Source organism: Coenobita brevimanus, chromosome 29, assembly GCF_032717465.1.
Source record: "Coenobita brevimanus isolate Jiangsu-jjx chromosome 29, ASM3271746v2, whole genome shotgun sequence".
In the NCBI taxonomy this organism is placed as follows: domain Eukaryota; kingdom Metazoa; phylum Arthropoda; class Malacostraca; order Decapoda; family Coenobitidae; genus Coenobita; species Coenobita brevimanus.
In genome coordinates, this window is record NC_136982.1 from 29,663,764 (window position 1) to 29,678,711 (window position 14,948).

A 14,948-nucleotide genomic window follows, 5' to 3' on the forward strand; every position below is an offset into this window, starting at 1 on the left:
GTAACAAAAAAGAAACGGGACACTGACTGCCAATCACACAATTCATCAGCCACACAGTAATGAAGTACATCATAGTGTTGCCCAACATCTCAGCACTGTATGAGAAAAGCAGCACTTCAATTAACCTATTATCTTTCTTTTTACAGGTGGTTTTGTAGCTCGTGTCAAGTGTCCTCTGTCACAGAATGAGCCTTGAGCAAAGGATTAACATCAAATTCTTGGCAAACATGGGAAAAACTCCAGCAGAAACCCTTGCCATGCTGAAGGATGTGTATGGACAGAAAACAATGTCCCATACACGTGTCTGTGAGTGGCACAAGAGGTTCAGGATGGAATGGGGTGATGTGGAAGATGACCCAAAATCAGGATGTCCCTCAACAACAAGAAATGATGCCAACATCCAGAAGGTCAAGGAATTGGTGTGGAGTGATCACGGACTGATGATCAGAATGATGGATGAGCAACTGGGATTGAATAGGGAGTCAGTGAGGTCCATCTTATTGAAAGTTGTGGGTATGCAGAAGATTTGTGCAAAGTTGGTGCCCAAACTGCTCTCTGAGGACCAACAGACCCGGCGTGTGGATGTGTCACGGGACATTTTGGAGCATCACCCTGCCCCATCCTGTGCTTCTTGTGCCACTCATAGACACATGTACGGGACACTGTTTTCTGTCCCTACACATCCTTCAGCATGGCAAGGGTTTCTGCTGGAGTTTTTCCCAAGTTAACCAAGAAATTGATGTTAATCCTTTGCTCAAGGCTCATTCTGTGACAGAGGAAACTTGATAGGAGCTACAAAACCACCTGTGAAAAGAAAGATAATAGGTTAATTGAAGTGCTACTTTTCTCATACAGTGCTGAGATGTTGGGCAACACTATGATGTACTGTACTTCATTACTGTGTGGCTGATGAATTGTGTGATTAGCAGCCGGTGTCCCGTTTCTTTTTTGTCACACCTCGTATGTTTGTATAATTTCTAAAGGCTCCAACATGCCTTTATATATGATACAGAGGGGTGTTGATATCTTACGTTTGTATCATTTCTAAAGGCTCCAACATGCCTTTATAAACGATACAAACAGAGAGGTGTTGATATCATATGTTCGTTTTGTTTATAAAGGCTTCAACATGCCTTTATAAATGATACAAACAGAGAGGTGTTGATGACATATCTTCATGCAATTAGTGCAGATATAAAGACAGTTTTATTGTAGCATGAAAAAATATTATGGAAATTGGCTGTTTGGGTTTGGTAATGTGTACTGTATTGTAAATGAGTTTTTATTCCTGTAGAACAGTAATAATTGGATGAGAATGAATGAAAGAACAGTAATGAGAAGCTGCACAGTCTGTTGCATAACACACGCACAGTGGCTGCCCTGGATGCTGGTACTTTCAGCTGGATGTGGGTCTTCCAGTCTGCCTACACATTTTTCGTTAAAGTGTGTGTGTGTGTGTTCTTACCTGATTGTATATTTACAGGAATGAGTCAGGCTTGTACTGTCTTGTGTTTTAAACCAATTTTTATCATACATATCCTTAAATTTGTGAATAGTTTTGGCACACACTATTTCATTCAGTAGTGCATTCCACTGATCAATTGCCCTATTTGGGAAACTAAATTTCCTTGTGTCTTTATCGCCTCTCTTTTTACATACGTGTAGTTTTTTGCAGTGTCCTCTTGCTGATGCTTCCCCATAGGTTTTATATTCATTTATGTCTATTTTCTCTTTCCCTGATATGCATTTATATAGCATAATCATGTCTCCTCTTTTCTGTCTCTCCTGTAGTGTTGGTAGATTCAGTTTTTCTAGTCTTTCTTCGTAGCTTAGATCCCTTAAGCTTGGTACCCATCTTGTAGTTGCCCTTTTTACTTTTTCAGTCTTATCTATGTGTTTTTTGAGATGAGGATTCCAGACTACTGATGCATACTCTAGGGTTGGTCTGATGAATGATGTTATTATCTTTCTCAGCATGTCTTCATTTATGTATGTGAATGCTATTCTCATATTAGCAAGCAATGTATACATGTTATGTACCTCCTCACTGATGTGGTAATCTGGAGATAGTCTGTTATTGATAATCACTCTTAGATCCTTCTCTCTTTCTGATATGTGTAGGGCTGATCTTCCTAACTTATACTGTCAATCTGATCTTTCCTCACTTTTACCAAACTTAATTATATGACACTTGTCCACATTAAATTCCAGTTGCCATTTATTGCTCCATTGTGTGTGTGTGGGAGGGGGGGGAAGAACCAACCAGAGGCCAATGACTATCCATGTTGTAGGAACAGTTCCATTCCTTTGGGTGAAAACTATTTCATATTAACTCAGAATTTTCCACCTACAGAAGTTCAGGCCCCTGGATCTGCGGGCCAAGAAGACCCATGTCATCTGATGCAGCCTGACGGTGGCAGATGAAGCTCCTCACACCTAAGATATCAAGAGGCAAATTTCCCACCCCGCAGAGATGCCGTCAAGGCATAAATAAACGCTGTGAATGTTTATTTTTTATCCCCCAATGAACTGTATTTTATTGTGGAAAGTGTTAAGAATATATGGAGTAGATGGGAAGTTGCTGAATGCTGTGAAGAGTATGTACGATGGTGCGAAGGCTGCAGTGCGTGTCGATGGTGATCTAAGTGAATTTTTCTCTTTGAAAGTTGGGTTGAAACAGGGATGTGTCATGTCTCCATGGTTGTTCAATCTGTACATGGATGGGGTAATAAAAGAGGTACAAGGTAGGGTAGTGGATGTTGGAGTGGCCCTGGTGAGAGAGGATAGTGTTTGGAAACTCCCTGTACTGTTGTTTGCAGATGATACTGTGTTGTTGAGTGAAGACGAAGGGGAGCTGCAAGGCTTGGTGGATGAGTTTGAGAGAGTGTGTAAGAGACGGAATCTAAAGGTGAATGTCGGGAAGAGTAAAGTGATGGTCTTTGAGAGAGGTGAAGTTAGTGAATGTACAGCGAGGTTGGATGGTGAGGAACTGGAAAATGTGAGTACGTTTAAGTACTTGGGTAGTGTGATGAGTAAGGATGGAGGTTTGGAGGGTGAAGTGCTTGAAAGGGTACAGCAGGGAAGAAAGGTTGCTGGTTCCTTGAAAGCAGTGATAAGAAACAGGGAAGTGAGCATGGAAGTGAAAAAGTTACTACATGACAGTATTGTGATACCAACTCTAACGTACGGAAGTGAAGCTTGGATGTTATTGGAAGGACACAAGTCAAGAGTGAGAGCAGTGGAAATGAGTTATTTAAGAGGAGCCTGTGGAGTCACGTGGAGAGACAGGCTGACGAATGAGGATATAAAGGAGCGTTGTGGTGTTGATGTGGATGTGACAGGAAGCGTTATGAGGAACACACTGAGGTGGTTTGGCCATGTGGAGAGGATGGAGGGTGAAAGACTGACGAAGAGAGTGTATGTGAGTGAGGTGGAGGGGGGAAGAGGGAGGGAGAGGCCGAGGATGAGATGGAGGGATGGGGTGGAGAGGTATATGAGAGAGGGGTGTGTGAGTTGGAAGCAGGGCAGTGAAATGGCGGGGGACAGGGCGACTTGGAGGCGATTTGTTTGTGGCCACCCCAAATGGGATTGAGGCGTCTGGCAATAGATAGATAGATAGATGTTAGATAACTGCAACTGTGTGAGAATGTTAGATGTCTGAGCAATTGTGTGAGAATGTCAGTTGACTGCAGTTGTGTAAGAATGGTGGGGAATGCTTAATTATGTGTGTCTCTTGTAATTTTTTATCCCACAGTGAAAAATAAATTGTCCATCATGTGAAACATGTTTGAGTACCCACAGTCATACCACAGGCAGCTTTTGCAGACTTACACATCTCTGTGATTCATTCTCATTGCATCTCAGCATCCTTTTGTATGCACCTAATAATGAATACAGTGATGTAGGAAAATACTGAGTAGCAAAAAGGAAGCTAAATCACTAACAAAAAGGAGCTTCAGTGCCTACCATACAGCTTATCATGTGGCCTCATGTAGGTTGTGCCATCCACTTGTGCGATAGTTTTCTTTGCTATTTACATCTTATGCTTATTGATTAGTCACTTACAGGAGCAGTGTAGCATGGACTAACCTACCTTATGTTTTCCCTTCATATGCTTTTTGTTTTTCCAATTTCTTGCAGTTATCCTTTCATGTTTTTTGTTTATGTTTTGTTCAGCCAGTCTTCTGCAATTAAACTTGCATGTTTGAAATTACGTTCTTTGTTCTTGCAGGTTTTTGTAGCTACACTTTCATGTTCTTTATGTGCTGTGTTCTGTCAGTGTCATATTGTGTGTTTATGTGCATTTTTCTGCCTACCTTAAACTGTTATGTTCTTTATGTGCTTGCTCTGTGTTTTTGTCTGCCAGCCTTCTTCAGTTATCCTTAGCTATGTTCTTCTCTTGACTCAGTGCTTAGCCAGAGTTTTAAGTCATGGCATACACTCTAGTCAGTAGCAGCTCCCTAACACCTCTTCCCAAGCATTTCAATTTTTCTCATCCTCTTCCTCCTCTTTCTCTTCCAAGTCCTCCTCTTCCTGTTCTTCTTTTTCTTCCTGTTCCTCTTCTCTTTCCTCTTCCTCATTTTCTTCTTCTTTTCTCTCATATCTCCTTTTTCCTCTTCCTCTTTCTGTACCTCCCTTTCCTCTTCTCTCTTGTCATCATGTTCTTCCTCTTGTCCTTTCTTTTCCTCTTCCTCTTCTCTTTTTCAGTTCATCCTTTTCTTTTTCCTTTTCCACTTTTCCTCCTCCTCTTCTCTTGTTCTTCCTGTTCCTTCTCATCCTCTTTTCCCTGCAGAAATATAGCAAGAATATTGTTCAGGAGTAAAACTTACCGTCATATAACTTTCCACCATCCTAGTGCAAAATTTTGCCAGCAACTTTCAGAAGTTAAACATATGTCTAGATGCAGAATTTCATGAGCTTGCTCGTGGACTCGAGCCCAGTGGCCAAGATACCGAATGTTTGAACATGTCGGCTGGCCGGCCGAAGTTCTCTGGAATTTGTACATCCGGATAATAGCATGTAAATTCGGATAATGGTTTATTAGTACCAAGGTCCAGCATCTGGATAATGAACATGTCTGGATACTGAGCATCAGAATAAATGAGGGATTACTATATACATATATATATATATATATGCATGAGGGCGCACATGCGAGTTTGTACCAAGCGCCACCCAAGCCATCGTGCATTTTCATGTTATATCACTATTTTGACCATTCTTTTATATCCCAGGCATGTCGCTTGGCACAGCTTCAAACTAGACATAATGTTGAAAGTCCTCCAAAATACAACACTGAAATCGATTTGTGTGGTGAGGGTGGGTGGCAGACCCCCAGCGCTGGTGAGTTTGTACCAAGCGACACCGACGCAGTGAGTCACTGTCAGTCCATTTGCTATACTGTACATTGTTAGCATCTAACAATCGTTATGAATATAATTTTACTTTATGTACCAAATTATTTAGTAAATTTTGCCAATGCTCTGACATGTTAAACGAGGTAAATATTGTTTCTCATTAACCCATAAACTCATATGCTAATGATGTCTACAATTTCAACAACAATAGCACCTATGACCAAAACATTATTACATTCCTCCAATTTCTGAATGTCTGTTAATTATTTATGGGTTGCACTATAGTACGCAGTAATTTGATGTCTTTATGTCCATTAACAACTCTGTACTGAATGGTTTTGTGATCATGGACTTCGAGTGAAAATTGTCGTATTTGGAAAACAAGTGTTTTCTCTTGCACTAATTGGTTTATCTGAAATCTGTTTATATATTCATAATCTGCATCCCTTCCTCTTTACTACGGTTTATTAATGGAGTCTCTAGCATTATTAATAACGGAGTTATACATCATTGAAGTTGTATACTAAATATCGCCGATTTTTGGCATTTCGAAAAAAAACTATAATTTTGTATATTTGCATATATTATTTTCAATGACCACTGCTGGGCAGGTGCGCAAACACTTGTGCAAAGCACAATTGCACACCGTTGCGCTCTGGTGAATTTCGTCTGCACACATGAAAAGGTAGGTGTGCAAGCACAAATTTACTTGCGCTTGCACAACTAAATTTGCGCTTGCGCATCTGCCTTGTGCACATGTCCTGTGGATTGTGCACTGCGCAATCCAAGGGACACATGGTCTTGGGAGCTTCCTGTATGTCTGGACAAGAGATGAGGGAGGCTCGGGCAGTTCACGAGGGTTCTGCTGGGGAGAGGCGGGAGGGATGGAGGGTAGTAGCATTTCTTAAAATGCTTCAACAGAGAAAATGTATTTTAATACTTTTTAAAATTATTATTATTAGTAAATAATAATAAATTAAAAATACATTATTTATTAAGAGTAGCATATGCAATTCCTTAAAAAAATCACTAAAATGTATTATTTAAATCAAATATCCACAGCCTAATTATTAGGCTGTGAATATTTGATTTAAATAATGTTTTAATGATTTTCGTAAGGAATTACACAAGCTATTGTATATCTATATTGAATTATTAAATACAACCTTGCGAAAATGCAGATAAAAGTAAAACTGCAAACATCAGTACATCACAGCCTTTGTTTCCCTGTCCCTCTGTTCTGTAGCCTGCTCACTCCTCTGTTTGAATTTCCACGAGTGAAAAAGTTACTACATGACAGTATTGTGATACCAACTCTAATGTATGGAAATTCTTTTAACTGTAATATGCCATTAACCGTTAGTTTTACTAAAACGTTCTCATTTCGATTAACTGCAAAAATCTGAAATCTATCTGATCAAACATGGCAGGCTTGTTTCGCGCCACTAGCATTAGTTTATGGTTGCTCCGCTAGTCACTAGAGTGAGCGAGTTGCCCACTCCCTCACCTGCATCCACCACCTCAGAAAATTTGGATGATGTGGGAGATGTTGTGGATGAAGTGGAAATGACTGAATAAGGAAACAGAAAATATGAAAAAACAATTAGGTTTATGACTTTATTTGTTCGAATTGCTTACAGTGAATTATGTAATTGTTTTGGTGAAGGTTTATTTAAGTTTATTTGAGTGAAGATTTATAGAAGTTGACAGTTTCTATTACAGTTACAAAAGTGGTTACATACGTAGTTACTACAGTGTATTAAGTGTTTTGGTGATGGATGAGTGGCTTTTGGGGTGGTGGTGGTGGTGGGCTAGATGTCGCCAGAAATGGGTGATGGGTGAGTACAATACTGTTCCACTGTATCCTACACATTATTACACGAAATGTTGAAAGTCCCATGATTTTCAGATAAAAGAGACTCCACTGTATTTGTGGTAGTTGAGGGTGCTTACAATCCACTCACTTGATGTACTGCTGCTTTGGGTGTCTGCCTTTCCCCCTCTTCCATCCTTCCTCTTCTGTCTTTCTTTCCTTCATTCTATGGGTGACTCTACACTGAGTGACAAACCAAGTGGTTTCCTGTACACTTGGAAACCATTTACTACACTGGGTGGTAACCATATAAAACAATATAATGAAATTATAGTGCCTGGTGGTTTAGTAGGTAACTGAAGTATTCCAATCAGATTGAGCCTGTGAAGGTTTATATCCAGGGGATGGTTGGGGTTTATTGCTCGAGTAATGCCAGTCAGGGATGAGTGAGGCTGGTCACTCTCATCTTAAGTGTCATGACCAACTTGCCTAGCCCCAGGTTCCTATGTTTCTCTATGGGGTGACATAGGATTGGATGATGGATGGATGGGTATATATATATATATATATATATACATATATATATATATATATGTAGGGCAAATTTGGGCTGTCTGGACATTGCTACTCCTCACACTGCCCTAGGGTGGGAAAGGAAGTCCATGATGATGATGATGATGATGATATACTGTATATATATATATATATATATATACACACACTCTCTCTATACTGTATCTATCTACCTATCTATCTATCTATCTATATTCATACACTCACTCTATACTGTATCTATCTATCTATCTACACACACACACACACACACACACACTCTCTCTCTCTTTACTGTATATATATATATATATATATATATATGGTGATCCCTTGGTTATCATCCATAACTTATACCATGCCTAGCGGCTGATAACGAAATTTCACGATAACAAAAGCACAGAACCTATGAGATTTTTCCTAGTTGGTACTGGGCACCCCACATGTAAAACCAATTTTTCCCTTTTACAACAATTCAAAGAAGTTTAGACAGGGTGATTAAGAAGTTAGTTGGGGAGCGAAAGATAAAAATGGCAGATTGCTAGCGGAGAAGGGAGAAAAAGTGAGCAGACGGAGAGAATTCTTTAACCCCTTAAGTGCAGGGTGACGGTTATATCTGACATGAAATTGGCGGATCAGGGGTGCCGAGTAACAGCTATAACCGAAAGTGTTTTCGTGCCACAGTTTAAGTGGCTGTCACTTGATCTCGTCACCACAGGGTGGGGATAGCCTAAAAGCACCCGAGGGAAGCACACTTCAGTCATCTCTGTAACTCTGCCAGGTGTAGGACAATGTCTTCTTACGTCTCTCGTCTGATTCTGTTCCCGCCTTACATGGACCCTTGTATCATCCGTCCCTGCCAAGCCTCTTTCCAAGAATACTTGAAAAGGGCTCAGTGATAGTGCCATTTGCATGCCTTGGATGCGACAGTGTCTAGATTATCTAGTTGTGGAGTAAGTTATCACGTTGAGAGCACAGCCATATTCAGTGCCGCGGGCAGACGCCCAAACACTTCCTGCTCTCACACTGCTCTTGCAACAAAAATCAGTTCTCTTCCTCACATCATTACCCATCAACGCAATGACCTAGAGACCTTCGAATACTTTCATTCACAAGAAGAAGAGTCAATGAGTAAAATGGCCATTAATTCGTGTCCCTAAGTGCTATACTTTCTGAGATATTAAGGTTTGAAAATGAGCAATTTTCAGCAGTTTCCAAGAAACTGCCCATAGTGAGGTAACAACTTCGTTAAATACTGCCCGGTGTGAGGGTTAAGGAACTGTTGAACATAGAGAATGAAAGTAATGCAAGAGTAAGTGGCTAGGGAATGACTGGGAAAAGGAGGGATATGAGATGAGGAGAAGAAATCAGTAGGAGAGAAGTTGTGGAAACAATGACAAAAGTCAAAATGGGGAAAGCTCCAAGAATTGATGGAGTGTGTGGTGCAATGCTGAAGCATGGGGGAGAGATGGTAGCAGAATGGACGTGAAAGATGTGCAGATTGGCCTGGGAGGAAGGTAGAGTCCTGGAGGATTAGAAGTCAGGTATAATTATTCCCCTGTACAAAGGAAAAGGGGAAAATGAAGTGTGTGGTAATCATAGGGGCATTTGTCTTCTTAGTGTAATATGAAAAGTATATGGCTGGATACTTATTGACAGAGTCAGGGAAAAAACAGAGGAGTTAGTTGGTGAAGAACAGGGAGGTTTTAGGAGGGGAAGAGGTTGTGTAGATCAGATATTCATTCTTAGGTCTTTAGTGGAAAAGTTTCTAGAGAAGGGAAAGACGTTGTATGTGGCATTCATGGATCTGAAGAAAGCACATGACAAGGTGGATAGACAGGGAATGTGGAAAGTATTAAGAATATAAGGAGTAAATGGGAAGTTGCTGAATGCTATGAAGAGTATGTATGAGGGTGCTAAAGCTGCAGTGAGTGTGGACAGTGAACTGAGTGAATTTTTCTATTTGCAGATTGGATTGAAACAGGGATGTGTCATGTCTCCATGGCTGTTCAATCTGTATACGGATGGGGTTATAACAGAGATACAAGGTAGGGCAGTGGATGTTGAAGCAGCCCTAGCGAGAGGGGGCAGTGTTTGTAAACTCCCTGTACCGTTTGCAGATGATACTGAGTTGTTGAATGAAGATGAAGGGGAGCTGCAAGGCTTGGTGAATGAGCTTGGGAGAGTGTGTAAGAAACGGAATCTAAAGATGAATGTAGGAAAGCGTAAAATTATGGTGTTCGAGAGAAATGAAGCCACTGAAGGTACAGTGAGGCTGGATAAGGAGGAAACGGAAAAAATGAGTGCATTTAAGTACCTGGGTACTGTGATGAGTAAGGATGGAAGTTTGGAGGGTGAAGTGCTTGAAAGGGTACAACAAGTGAAAAAGGCTGTTGGTTCTTTGAAGCAGTGATAAGAAACAGGGAAATGAGCATGGAAGTAAAAAAGTCGCTGCATGACAGTATTGTCATACCAACTCTAACGTATGGAAGTGAAGCTTGGACCTTGTTGGAGGGACACAAGTCAAGAGTAAAAGCAGTGGAAATGAGTTACCTGAGAGGAGCATGTGGAGTCAAATGCAGAGACAGACTGACAAATGAGGAAGTGAGGGAGCATTGTGGTGTGGATGTGGATGTTGATAGAAAGTGTTAGGAAAAATACACTGATGTGGTTTAGCCATGTGGAGAGGATGAAGAGCAAGAGAGTAATGAGAAGAGTGTACATGAGTGAAGTGGAGGGGAAGAGAGGGAGGGGGAGGCCAAGGATGAGATGGAGGGACGGAATGGAGAGGTACGAGTATATAAGAGAGGGGGGTGTGAGCTGGGAACAGTGCAGGGAAATGGCGGGGGATACGTCAACATGGAGGAGATTTATCTGTGGCCAACGCTTATGGGATTATGGTGTCTGACAACAGATAGATGGATAGACAACAATTTAAACCCACTTAATATATACATACATACCATTATGGTAAGTACTAGAAACACATACAGGTGTGGTTAGGTTAACAGAAAATTATGAAAAGGGCACAAGAAGGAAGAAACATATACCATATTGAAACCTGAGATGGACTTGGGGTAAATAAGGGATTCTGAGGCTACAGGGTGGAAAGCTAGTGGTCTTCACCACCTGGGATAATCTCTTCAAGTAGGGACTCATCATTTAATCCTTCAAAGCCATCCAAACCACATATTTTGCACCATCACTGTTGGCAGAAACCAGCTCAAGTATGCCATAACTCAGTTCTTTTTAGACAAAAAATGCACAATAACAGCTTGAGTGCAGATTTTCATCTAGCAGTGATTTAAAAAAAAAACAATACAACCAAATGCTTGATAAACAAGGGATCACTGTACACTCAACTAACATATACTTACACAATGTTTAAAGATAACAGCTTCATGCTTATGCCTCTCCTTGATGCTACCAGCCAAGAGTGACGCCACTCCACACCTTCTCCACAGCATCCATCACTTCCTTTCTGTTAATGTGGAAGTTCTGCCAGGAGTAGGAGCGGAAGTGTTGATGGCCTGCAGTCAATTGATGGGAAGCTGTATGTGGATCACCTGTCTGGCTATCGCGCAGATTTTTGTTCCCACGACCTTTTCCACGGCTCTTGAAGCTAAACTTCTGATTTTCGTCTTGATGATCTGTAGATGGACGTAACAACCATACAAAGCAATACTTAATTAGGATGTAGTCTGGTGTATCCACATAGTCTCTCATCTAAACCAGTTTATCAAGTCTGGTTCCTTGTGTTCATGAGGCTGTTGAAAGGTATGGTTGACATCTCAGAGCAGCACCAAGAACTGTTTCCTGTTTCTTTCTCTATAGTGATGAGGAAAAGAAATACTACTCACATATTCTCTGTAACCTATATGCTGCACAAGGCAAATCAAAACAACAAACGCTCTTTGTACAGACATGGATTGGCAACAACCTCAAGATCCTGCAAAGTACTTGTACTGCAAATCTCTTCATACTTCCTACAGCACAGGAGGTAAGGAGACTTCCATTTGGGGTTTTACTTCTAATACCACACCTTACGAGATTAGGGCGTCTGGCAATAGACAGATATACTTCTAATACCCTGTATGATTTGTCCCCTAGGTGAAATGAAAGCATCTTGCTCCTGATCTTGTCACCTCCCATGAATGTGAAATACTGGGACAGGATTATGAAGATCATGGCAATGGTAATGATGATGACTCCTTTAAAGACTGACATAATTCCCATGAAAACATGTATGCAAATAAATAAACTCTTCGATAAAATAAATTTTATCAATCACATATTTAACATGACAACCATATTTACGCTGAACTAATATAATCATAATCAACTGTCCCCCTCCCTTTCTGGCACGCAAGAAGTCAAAGACAAGGTTGGAGAAAGGCCAGATGACCAAAAAAAAATTAGCTGTCATCATGAAGCATTACCAAACTACTGAACCGGCCACTTGTGCCGTAAGAAGGAAGGGGGTTAGTAGCAACTCTTGCGTGTGCTTGTGGAGGGTAGTGTCTAAGGTAAACCTGCAAGGTATAAGCAACTATGAGTGGGTCATATGCAGGGAAGATCATATGGTTCAGCCAAGGCTGGAAGAGACTAATGTAGGAGCTTTCGCTCTGAGTGTGCAGATGAAGATAGTTGGGGTATCATTAGTAAGAAGTGGCTGGGAGAAGTTCAGGGCTCTACAATGCTAAAACATGACCACAGCAAATAATGTGACTGCAGTAAACTCCCGATTATCCATCTCGGCACTACCCGGCATGACATTTATTCGGTGTAGCCAATGATTGAATTAAAATGGTAACCAGCAGAAACCATAAAATCTTTGACACTATCCAGCATTAAGGACCCTTTCCTCTAGATAAAAGTACATTATTATCCTGCATGAGACAGTTGTTATCATCAAACATCCAACCACAATCACAAAAAAATAAAATAAAAAAATAAAATACACAAAAAGAAAGAGGTTATACTGTAATATGAAAGGGGTGGAATGTTGAGGAGGGGAGATGCAATGGTTGGGAGTAGAAGAGTTCTGATTGGCTATGGCAGGGGAGGGTTTTCATTGACTGGCTGGAGGGTGGATGTTCTCTTACTCTCCATTGTATTCCTCCGCCACTATGGTGCCGATTTTCAAACAAGCCTACACTGCACTCTATGTCTCTTCCAAACCACTATTATTATTACATGGCAATGTTGCGATGGGTTTCCCCCCAGAACCTGGCTGGCTTTCTAGTGCTGCTGTGACTTTCTGACACTTCGTACTGCAACCCCCCCCCCCCATTCCTCTCCTCTCAGGCAAGTACAACTTACAGTGATCTGCAATGTACATTACTGCTCAGTACAAATGACTGTTGGATTCTGATAAGGCACTGATGAAAGTGCATTGGAGAGAAAAGTCTTATTACATTGTGTTACTTAACATGAAGAGTTGATGAAAATGAGTTTATTTTCATTTTCATTTTTTAAGGTTCCAACGTGCTTGTATGCGTCAGCTTTGGTCACCTAATGGTGGTTCTCCATGCTACTTGATCTCTGGCAGCTTCCCTATTTAGTACCTTAGCCCTGAGGTCACATTCAATGCCCTTGTCCCAGGTCTTTTTCGGGCTACCTCTCACCACCCTACCCCCAACATTAACACGTCTCACTCTCTGCACCCAATTATCACTCCCCATCCTTTCCACTTGCCCAAACCATTAACACTTCTCACTCTCTGCACCCAATTATCACTCCCCATCCTTTCCACTTGCCCAAACCATTTCAATCTACCTCTCCTCATCACAACACCAGTACACTCCAGTCCCATCCTACCTCTCAACTCTTCCATTGTAAACCTAGCCCCCCCCAGGCCTTGCACTCAAGGACGCACTACAAATCCACCTAAACATTGCCATTTCTGTATGTATGAGCCTGTGAATATGCTCTTCCTTTACTGCCCAGGTCTCACTACCATGCAGCATTACATTCCTAACACATGCAGCATACAAGGATCCCTTAGCATGTAGGGAGAGTCTCTCTTTGTCAGGAGGGGCAACAGCTCCCTGAACTTCTTCCAACCACTCCTCACTCTAGTTACAAAGCCAGCTCTGTGGCTAGAATGACGTTTGCTACTAAGCAAAATAATTATGCTACAAAGGAATCGTTAACACAATTCCTGGTATATTGGAATCATTTAGACAACTGTTTCCTCTCAAGTGAAGTTTGTCCTTGTTACTAGGAGACTAAAGTTTTGTTGTGTTTTGTGTGGCAGAGTGATGTGCTAGAATTTCGATAGAAGAAAGTACAGTATGGTGTACACAACACAGTACAGTATGGTACAGCATGCTTTATTTTATTTATTTATTTTTTTTTTTTTTTTGATGTTTAGATTGTTTATTTTGGGTGTTACTGTACAGTATTCTCCAATAATGTCTACATCACCACCACCACCATCATCGTCATCATCACCACCGTCAACATGAAAATGTTTTGTAAGTAAGATTCTGTACTTCACAGTGCATACAGTATTTCAATATTAGGAACATCTTTTAGCTGATTTTCGAAAATTTATAGTGTTTACAATGTGTGCGTTATACAGTATATGTACTGCTGGGTGAAAGAAAATGGGGTCCCCTGGGTGGGGAGACTTTGCTGTTCTCCCCATTGTCAACATGAAATTGCTTCTGTACATAAAATTACAGTGAACTTAACAGTACATTACAGTATTTTATTTTTAGGAACATCTATTAGCTGCTTTGTGACGTTTTAAAGCGTTTTGTAGCAGTTAGACAGTGGATAAATGTTACAAGGTTTAGGGGTTAGGGGCCCCTAGGGGGGACTTTTGCATAACCCAGCATTTTGACTGTATATGTCAGGCCTTTGGCTCCATTACGCCGGATAATCGTTCACTGTATATTGAATAATGTGCAACATATCATACAACACTCACCATTATGAAGAGCCTTGCGTGTCTTCCCCTTGCTTGAAGTCTCCCTTCTGCGGGGTGAACTGTCTGGCTTCCCTCGAAGTTTCTCAAAACCAGCCACTTCTTCCTGCACAAACATTACATATACAAGTTTGCTTCATTTTGTTTTTAAAGGCTCCAACATGCTTGCATGTGTCGGCCTAGATCACCTAATGGCAGCTCTCCATGCTGCTCGATCTGTGGCAGCTTCCCTATTCAGTCCCTTATCCCTGTGGTCACACTCAATGACCTCATTTCAAGTCTTCCTCGGTCT

The 14,948-nt window shown here is 41.0% G+C and overlaps 2 protein-coding genes across 2 annotated transcripts in view; one reads left to right on the forward strand and one right to left on the reverse strand.

The window, feature by feature from the left end:
* The first annotated feature begins 227 nt into the window (after positions 1-227).
* LOC145394997 (protein GVQW3-like) lies at positions 228-728 on the forward strand. The gene has a single exon (XM_080268742.1). It carries the CDS (start codon positions 228-230, stop codon positions 726-728), a length of 501 nt encoding a protein of 166 aa, XP_080124868.1.
* A 10,377-nt stretch (positions 729-11,105) lies between these two features.
* Positions 11,106-14,948, reverse strand: part of DCP2 (decapping mRNA 2) — a 164,199-nt gene continuing 160,356 nt past the window's right edge. The window contains exons 8-9 of the mRNA XM_080268805.1: positions 14,660-14,762; positions 11,106-11,372 (exon numbers count right to left, since the gene is read on the reverse strand). Coding sequence (XP_080124931.1) covers positions 11,146-11,372; positions 14,660-14,762 — 330 coding nt within the window. The 3' untranslated portion in view covers positions 11,106-11,145. The remainder of the gene's footprint in view (positions 11,373-14,659; positions 14,763-14,948) is intronic.

What these genes read in the sequence shown, in the direction of transcription:
- LOC145394997 (XM_080268742.1), top strand. Translation starts at nt 228, where the DNA reads ATGGGAAAAACTCCAGCAGAAACCCTTGCCATGCTGAAGGATGTGTAT.